This window comes from Galeopterus variegatus, unplaced genomic scaffold, assembly GCF_000696425.1.
Source record: "Galeopterus variegatus unplaced genomic scaffold, G_variegatus-3.0.2 Scaffold138, whole genome shotgun sequence".
Lineage (NCBI taxonomy): Eukaryota > Metazoa > Chordata > Mammalia > Dermoptera > Cynocephalidae > Galeopterus > Galeopterus variegatus.
The window spans coordinates 605,038-613,910 of NW_007726249.1; the positions used below are offsets into that span (position 1 = coordinate 605,038).

The following is an 8,873-nucleotide window of genomic DNA, read 5'->3' on the forward strand; positions in this document are numbered from 1 at the left end:
GGATTCTGATGCAGATTTCCTAGGACTGCCTTTTGAGAAATGCTCTGCTGACATTCCTGGCTTAATTGGCCAGGTTACTTTTTTCCTCCCCAGCAGAAGTGTATAAATACATGTTTGAAGGTATGGTGGTGGGGTGGGGAGGGGGTGTTCAGATTTCCAATAATGAACTGTAAACGGTAGACATTCCTGGCTAGATCTGTGTACAAACAGATGGACAAGACTCTTAGTAAGCTCTGACCTCCCTTAGTCTTCCCACCAGTAAAACAGGGAGCTGTAAGGAAGTTGAAGCCCTCGTGTCAGAACAGGCGTCAGAGCTGGGTTTGTATTCCAAATGATTTGGGGGAATTAGGGAACATCTCTGGGCCTGTTTTACCATTTATAAAGTAAAATGGATACTTAGCTCCCGGGGTTAACAAGGGAATTAAAGAAATCAGTGTTTGACACCTAAGTGCTGGACCCGTGTTAGTAATTATTTTAATAATATTATCATATCTCAGGAGCCTTTCAACTCTTCCAGACTGAGTCTATGCCTCTGGGGGACTCCAGAACAGTACACGGAAGACACCTCCGTCACCCTGCGTCCCCCAACTAGCTGTGTGACTCGGGCAGCTTACTTCACCCCTCTGAACCTCGTTTGGCCCATCTGTACAAAAGGGGACAATCATAGTAACTGCCCCATAAAGATATTGTGAGGATTTAGAGAACCCACGTCCACCCTTAGCCCAGTGCATAGCACACAGCTGGAGCTCTGTCAAGGTCAGCTATTGTCATGAAGTACAGGGCGGGACGTTTTATCTTCTTGGGCGGTCAGCCGGGCTGCACTGAGGTACCGGATGAGGGTGGGGCGCCCCGGTGTACTCCGCTCTTTCGCTTCCTCGCCCCCGAACCAGCGGATTTGCTTTCGGTTGGGCGGGCAGCTGTGGGTCCGGGAACGATGACTACGGAACTAGCGGTAGATGTCGCTGCCCTTAGTCCCCAGTTGTGCCATCCACCTGACCCACACCAGCAACCTCTATCCTCTCCCTTCCGGGACTGGAGGGGAAAATACGTAGCGATCCGAGGTGAAGACCCAAGTGGTCTTTTTTTCGCGCCCACCCGATGTCGAAGGGAGGCAGCGCCACAGTCTCAGCCCGCTGCCCCGCCCTAGGGTGGCTAACGCGAGGCCGGCCCCGCCCCCAGCAGGCCCCGCCCCGTGCGGGGATGGGCGTGGCCTAGTCGGCGGGCGCTAGGACCCGCGGAGCGCCGCGGACGTCACCGAGCGGCGCCGAGGCCGCGGGTTGAGCGGGAGGCGCGAGTGGACCCCGGGCGGGAACGGAGGCCGGAGCGGGTCCCGGGCGAGGGGAGAGGGATCCAGCCCGGCAGGGGGCGGAGTCTTAGTCCCCCCTAGCTTCGGTTTCCGCGGGTCCGGCTTTGCGTTCCTGGCCCCGCACATCCAGCTGTTTCCATCTGCGTCCGCGGCCCTTCCTTTTTGCTGGCACAGCCCTGGTCTTTTCTACCCCCTAAGACAGCTGGGCGAGGGGGCGCGCGCGGCCCGTGACAGAGGCTATGACGCCAGCGTGCGGGGGCCCTTCTCAGCTGCCCTGATTCTGTGTGAATTGGGGGGTGGGGAGTGGTGGAGGCGGGCGGGCCCCGCGGCTCCTGGGCCTTTGGAACTACACGCTACCCACTCCCCAGGTAGCGGGCAGGATGACCACACTCACGCGACAGGATCTCAACTTTGGCCAAGGTAGGGAGGCTGGACCTGCAGACCTGGGGGGGAGGTCTGGGCCGGCGGGCTTCCCGGAGCGCACACGGTTGTGCTCCCCCTTTGCAGTGGTGGCCGACGTGCTCTGCGAGTTCCTGGAGGTGGCCGTGCACCTGATCCTCTACGTGCGCGAGGTCTACCCGGTGGGCATCTTCCAGAAGCGAAAGAAATACAACGTGCCGGTGCAGGTGAGCACCTAGGCCGCGCCAGGACGGCCGGCGGCCCCTGGGTCACGGTGGGTAGAAGGTGGCTTTTTGAAAACTCTCTTCCACCTTCAGCCCCGCTCCCTCATTCCCCAGGGGCCTGCCTTGCCTTCGAGTTCCCAGCAGCTGCCACAGACTGCCAGCCCTCACCGCAGTGACTTTTCTTCCCATTCCCTGCAAGGGGAGTTCCCCTTGACAGAAGTTAGAGACCAGGGCCTCGGATTAGAGTTGCCCTGTTTTAAAAGAGCTCCTGAAGCTGGTGAACCTCGGATTGGGGAGGGGATTCCCGTAAATCTCTGGCATTTTCTCCCTCCCCTCATTCATCGTAAACTCTAATGGGCTTAAGTTTAAAAGGCAGACAAAGTGGTCTGCTCTGTCTTCAGTCATTAGAAGCGCCTTCCCTTAGAAGGCACTAAGTACACATTAGAATGAATGACTGAATACTGGAAGGTGGTGGAAGCTTAAAGGATGTACAGGGAAAAAGAAAAAAGAACCAACACTGAGCACCTCTTGTGTACTAGGTATTTACTCATCTCATTTAATCCTCACCTATTAGTCACAGATGAAGTCACTGAAGCTCAGAGAAGTTAAGTAATTTGCCTGAGGCCACACAGCTCCTTAGTTCTTAACTTGAAATCTGATTAAATTTCTGGGTCCTTTCTCTGGAAAAATGCCCATATGCACAAATACACACAACTTTGTGTACATTTTCAGACTCTAGAGGAGCCCATGGATCCCACATTAGGAACCCCTAATGCTACATTAAATGCTAGTGTTTACATTGAATTGTCTTCTAACTTCTTTTCCTCCATGGATAAATGGTAGATGGGTTTCTTAGGTAGGGAGCCCTAGGGAGCTGCTGGGCCTCAGACAGATGTGGCCTGGGGCTTCTGGAGGGATGTTAGGTGGTTTCCCCATCCATGCCTCGAGCCTCACCAGCCACACGGGGTTGTGTGCAGATGTCCTGTCACCCGGAGCTGAATCAGTATATCCAGGACACGTTGCACTGCGTCAAGCCACTCCTGGAGAAGGTGAGGAGGTACCAGGCCCCTCCAGCCACCTCACCCCCAATCTGTTCCACACTCATGGGCCTGACTCTGGGGTGGGGTGATGCTGGGACCACGCAGAGTCCCCATGGCTCTAACACTCAGAAGCCTTTTCCCCGCACTCTGGAGACCAACCCCACGTAGGGACAGGCCCAGGGCACGTGGGTCAAGTTTAGGGTGCCTTAGGCCCAAGAGTCCAGGTTAGTGGGGCTGGCTCTGAGTGGGGGCTGCCCCAGAGTGTTCTGGGTTCTTGTCACATCTGTTCTTCCAGTGCCCCCCATACCCTGACAGTTCTGTCTGGGCTGGGCCCTTCAGGGTTTCCTCCTATCTTGTCCTGGTCTCCCTGGGACCCCCATGGGATCCAGGCATCCTCTCCTCTTAGCCTATACCATTCAGGGCCAGGACTGCCAACTTGAACTTCTTAAACCCACTTTCTGGACTCTTGGGGACCCATAGACTAGCAGCTGAGTAGGGCTATGAGTGTGCCCTTTCCCATCCTTCCTGGGGCAGGGAGGGACAGGGTGCCCGGCTCTGGAGTGGGGGATTACTGTCCTTGCAGAATGATGTGGAGAAAGTGGTGGTGGTAATTTTGGATAAAGAGCACCGCCCAGTGGAAAAATTCGTCTTTGAGATCACCCAACCTCCGTTGCTGTCCATCAGGTGAGCTGCCTCCTCCCTGCAGCTGCTAGCTGGTGTGAGGTCTCCAGTAGTACCCCCTTCCTCCCTCCCCCTTCAGGCAGCCCCGAGTACCCTGGTGAAGACCTGAGAGGAGAAATGACAGGACAAGCCAGCCTGCCAGGGCTTCAGCCTGTTAGCGGCTGAGACATGGCTGGCCTCGCACCAGCCTCGATGGACAGTGCACAGGTTACAGGGACACTCTCCCGTGCCACACATGGAAAGTCATAGCTTGGTGAATGGCTAGTCCTAACCTCACTTTATAGATGGACAAACCAAGGTTCAGAGAGGTGACGGGTTATCCAGGGTTGCCTGAGGGGTGGTAGAGCCCAGGACACAGACCCAATTTCTTGACTTCTCAGTCCAGTGTCAGGTCTGTAGTCAACTAGAAGTTGACCTTGGCCACACGTGTTAGCTGGTCAGCTGCATGCTTTGTATGAAGAAGTCAGGGCATTAGAATCTAGCCCCAGCCTGTCCCCACTGGCTGTGTGGCCTCAGGCAGCCCTTCCCCTCCCAGCTTGGTGTCCTAGGGTATGAACAGGCTTGGGCTATGCCCTGGCTGTGCCTTAGAACAACCTTGGGATTCCCTTACATCCCTCCCCACTTTCTGACTTAGTCTGATTGGGGCTGGGCATTGGTTTTAACTGTGTAGACTAATTAGGGTCCTGGGCCCTAGAAGCCAACGCTCAGAGGCACTGGAGGGGCTCTGGACCCCCAGCTCTCCTTCCAGGGTTGTGTCTGCTGGTGGAGGGAGGGCACCAGTGTGATGGGGGACCCTCCTCTCTTGTTCCCAGCTCAGACTCCCTGCTGTCCCATGTTGAGCAGCTGCTTCGAGCCTTCATCCTGAAGATCAGTGTGTGTGATGCCGTCCTGGACCACAATCCTCCAGGTGTGCTCCCCCTCATCCCTTTTTCCCTTGTGTTTCCATGGTTACCTTGAGTTGGCCTGTGTTCCCAAGTACCTATCTGGCTGCACCAAGCCTCATCTTTTCCTTCCTGCCCTTCAAAATCCCTCTGAGAGCCCACCTCCTCCAGGAAGCTTCTCTGATTGACCCCACCTGGTTTCAGTCTTTGTTGACTGTGCCTTTTCTTAGCACTTGGTTTACGCCCTACTCTAGGGGGCTGCCCAGCCAGCGAGGGAGTTGGGAAGAGGCTGGCATGGCATGGGGCGGCCCAACCTTGACCCACCTCTTGCCTTTCCAGGCTGTACCTTCACAGTCCTGGTGCACACGAGAGAAGTTGCCACTCGCAACATGGAGAAGATCCAAGTCATCAAGGTGAGATGGGACTGGTCTGGGGGGTGGTTGGGGAGACAGCTGGGAGGCTCTGAAAACATGATGCCACAGTGCTAGGCAGGCAAGGGTATTGCTCATGGCAGTGCCTGGCACCCAGCAGGTTCTTGTGTGCTAACCACGTGGCCACACGCCCGTCACTGCTCCATCTGGGCACTCAGAGTTGAGAGGAGGCTGATGGAGCCACGTGATGGGGTCGTCAGCTCATCCTGGCTCTTCTGACATGGGGGTTCTCAGGGAAGGAAGTCATTGCCCACCAATTTCAGAATGGGTGCTTGGGGCTCAATAAGTCACTTGGGTTCCGGGCCCCAGCTTGGACCCAGAGACTCGGTCTCTCTGGTGGTGAAGGAGCTTGGGAATCTGCATGCCAGCAGTTCCCTAGGGATTCTGATGCTCCCTCAAGTCTGAGGATCCCAGCCCTGGAGGGGGGAGGATGGCAAAGTAAGGGCAGGCCAGGGTCCAGTCCCCTTTCATCCCCTCACATTGGTCCCTTCCCTAGGACTTCCCTTGGATCTTGGCGGATGAGCAGGATGTCCACATGCACGACCCCCGGCTGATACCCCTAAAAACCATGACGTCCGACATTTTAAAGGTGAGCTGCATGGGGACTGGGGAGACTTCATTTAGGGGACACCCAGAAGGTGAGGCCTAGAGCAGAGGCCTTGCCGGTCAAGGCTAGGGGTAGAAAACTGGGGAGAGCTTAGTGTAAGGCTCCTCCCATCTCCCTCCCTTTCCCTTAACCCTGGCTGTGGCCATGCGGTCCTACTCTGGCTCATAGGCCCTTCAGAGGGGGTGCCCCGGCTATCCCCTGACCATGGCTGTTTCTTTCCATTAGATGCAGCTCTACGTAGAAGAGCGAGCTCATAAAAGCAGCTGAGGATGTGCCTGCCACCCCACTGATGCCACAACTGTCAGACTTTGAGGGTCCCTCAGCCCAAGGCAGCGCTGCAGGGCCACTCTGATTCCAAGTGCTCTTATTACCTCTCTATGTGGACCGCCCACCCTCCAGCCCAGGGCTGCTCAGGTCTGGTTGCCTTCATGCGGGAAGCCTCCCCAGGCAGGCAGCAAGAAATGCTGGGACCTTGATTTCTCAGCCTCCTGGGGTTCAGCCGGCCAGCATGGTCTGTCTCAAATACTGCTATGAGTTGTTTCAATAAAGGGGCCTTCTGGGCTGAGCTGGGCTGTCACTAGTCGGAGTGGGATGGACAGCTATGGCCAGGTTAACCTGGGGGAGGAGCTGCTTCTCTACCAAAGGACCAGGGACCCCTGCCCCCCACCTACAAACCCAACTCCACGCTGGGTACTGAAAACATGTATTATGACAAAGCACCAGAACTATGTGACAGTAAGTTAGCACAAGCTTGTGGGTTTGCCCAAGGCTGGAACTGGGGCAGGAGCTCCCAGGGCAGGGGACCTCACTGTCCACTACAGGCTCAGCTCTTGCTGGAGGGGACCCGGACAGGACGGACAAAAGGCTGTCAGAGGAGGGCCTGTTAGGTCCTCTAGAGATGATGTGGGGAGGGCAGCCGGGCAGCTTCCTCCTGCTCCGGCATCGTCTCAGGCCGAGCTGTGGAGGAGGCTGGCTCCCTGGTTGTCTTATGGCTGATGGTGATGCTGCTATTGGTGACTCGGGGCCCATACCAGCCTGCCCAGAACTGGGTGTCCTTGCCCCCGTGCTGGAAGAGGACGTGGCGGACGCCAGGAGGGTAGTCCGAGAAGGTGTGGGAGACCTGGGGGGAGGGGATGTTACCAGAACTGGGAAGGGGGGTGAGGTGGGGAGATCACCCAACTGGAGAGGAGAAGGGAGGAGCCAGGTCCCCTAGGAGACAGCTGCCCAGGCTGGAAGGCAGGGGTTCCGGGCTTGGGGTTGCCTTTTGTTTACTGCCATCCTGGCCCCAGGAGAAGCAGGTGGGGGGCAGGGCAAGCAGGCGATGCCTCACCTCTGTCCACGTGGCGTCGTTCCACTGGTGGATGGTCACAGGTGGGGGCTCGAAAGAGGCCAAGACGATGTAGTCGGCTGAGGCCAGCTGCACTCGGATGTGGTAGGTGCAGCCACAGTCTGCTCTGGCCGCGAACCTGGGGAGGGTGGGGTTCAGCTGTGTATCTGGGCCGCTGGGGCTGGCCTCAGTGGAGCCCCGAGTTTCATTTCCCTGAGCTTGGCTGGAGCCTCCCTTCTGCACTCACTGCTTGCCTACGAGGCGCAGCTGGTGTCCGTGGTCTTTGTGCCCCACTCTGCACCCAGACTGGGCAGTCTATCCGTGCTGGGCCTCAGTTACCACATCTGAGGAAAGGGCAACTCTTGGGGACACTATACTGAAGATGTGACTTCAAAAAGCAAAAGGCCCTCTACAAAGGCCTGGTGTGTCCAAGCTGTGTCACCTGTGCATCACAATGGATCCAACAGGAGCCCCAAGGGGTTGCCCTGTGTGACAGCGCTGGCGCGGAGCTCACCCTCTGCACAGCTCAGTGAACTCTGCGTAGCCCTCAAGCCTCGCCCCTCCACCCCTGGGGTGGTTGCTCTGGGGCCTTGGCTGGAGCTACGGTCCTGCTTCTGCCATGGGCCAAGCCAGAGCCTTGCACAATTCTGCACACAGAATAGGAACGTGGGAAAGAATTGTGGGGTAAACAGGGGAAGGAGAAGCAGATCGGCAAGAGGGCATGAGTTTCCAGGAATGCCAGAGGGCTGGGGTCCTCTGTTGCTCAGTGCCTGTTTAGTGACAACTCATCTGTAGGCCTCAGTCTCCCCATCTGCAGACTGGGGCTAATGCATCCTGCTGACTGTCACAGGGTGGTGGGAAGGCCAAGAGCTGCTGTGGGATGACAAGTGCTCGGTCTGTCAGCAGAGAGGGGCGGGCCAGGTCTGCCTGCCTCTGGGGGCAGCCCTTGCCCTAGGACACTGCTGGGCAGAGGACACTTACTACGGGTTTTCTCACTCAGTGGGTGTGGCAAGAAGGGAAGTGGAAACGTGCGGAGCGTGGGGACACGGGCCATGGGCCCCACTCACCAGTCCTTCACCACGATGTCTGGCCGGAACTTATCCAGCAGCTCTTCCCAGTAGCCCTCGGCCTTGAGGTCCACCAGCTGGGACTTGAGGCACATGCTGGGGAGCAGAGGGAAAGGCTGTGTCTCCAGGCCTGCTCTTGCATGCCCTTGTTTGCCCAGGGAGGTGGTTCAGGGGATCCAGGGTGTCCCTTGCCTGGTGCAGGCCAGTGAGAAATATAGGGGAGTTTGACACGCTTGTGCCTGGGTGGTATTTGATCCCAGTCTGAAGGCAGCACCTCCCAGGACACCGAGGAGGGGACTTCTGAACTCATGTTGCTAGATTAGGGATGCTTATAGACACCCCAACTTAACTGCCTGATGGACTCCTGGCCTCCTTAAATTGATCTCCACCCCTCACTGCCCATTAACCCAACTACTGAGTCTACTGGCTGCAGGAAGTGTGGACTCCCAGCAGGTTTTGGAACTGCCTTCCTCGAGCTTTGCAGAGAGACCCTCACTTAGGCCTGAGATTTGACAAAGTTGTCCTGACCCTCTTTCCCCTCAACACAAGCCTGCTTGGTTCATTTGTCTTACCCGTAGGACGTGACAAAGTACTTCTTGACTTTGGGGTCAGGAAAATTTGTCCCATGATCTCCAGGGAGCCTTTCCACCTTCCACTGGTCCCCCTCATTGGAATCGATTCGCCATGATCCCATATCCTCTAGGAAAAACGGAAGCTGGGGTGAGATCCCTTGGGTAAATTTCAAGTCTCACCCTCCCCATCTGTTTGCAGGAGGGTGGTGAGTGTAAGCGGGAAGCAGGGCTTGCTCATGCTCAGATCTTTGAGGCTGTGGACATCAAAGAGTTAACTAGCTCGTTCCTTCTCAAGAGCACTGTGTAGTCATGGTCAGCACCCCACCAGCCTAAGCACA

The 8,873-nt window shown here is 56.8% G+C and overlaps 2 protein-coding genes across 3 annotated transcripts in view; one reads left to right on the forward strand and one right to left on the reverse strand.

Annotated features, from left to right (window-relative positions):
- Positions 1-1,296: 1,296 nt before the first annotated feature.
- MAD2L2 (MAD2 mitotic arrest deficient-like 2 (yeast)) lies at positions 1,297-6,146 on the forward strand. Of its 2 annotated transcripts, XM_008589817.1 has the most exons (8): positions 1,298-1,726; positions 1,814-1,932; positions 2,907-2,978; positions 3,553-3,653; positions 4,463-4,557; positions 4,871-4,944; positions 5,459-5,551; positions 5,795-6,146. In XM_008589817.1, the coding sequence occupies exons 1-8, from the start codon at positions 1,687-1,689 to the stop codon at positions 5,834-5,836; spliced, it is 636 nt and encodes a 211-aa protein (XP_008588039.1). In that variant the 5' UTR covers positions 1,298-1,686; the 3' UTR covers positions 5,837-6,146. The 2 variants fall into 2 exon arrangements, with proteins under 2 accessions (XP_008588044.1, XP_008588039.1); XM_008589822.1 differs by lacking the exon at positions 2,907-2,978 and having other exon boundaries at positions 1,297-1,726.
- A 109-nt stretch (positions 6,147-6,255) lies between these two features.
- Positions 6,256-8,873, reverse strand: part of FBXO6 (F-box protein 6) — a 5,141-nt gene continuing 2,523 nt past the window's right edge. The window contains exons 2-5 of the mRNA XM_008589829.1: positions 8,536-8,662; positions 7,964-8,059; positions 6,900-7,035; positions 6,256-6,689 (exon numbers count right to left, since the gene is read on the reverse strand). Of these exons, the coding sequence (XP_008588051.1) occupies positions 6,462-6,689; positions 6,900-7,035; positions 7,964-8,059; positions 8,536-8,662 (587 nt within the window). The 3' untranslated portion in view covers positions 6,256-6,461. The remainder of the gene's footprint in view (positions 6,690-6,899; positions 7,036-7,963; positions 8,060-8,535; positions 8,663-8,873) is intronic.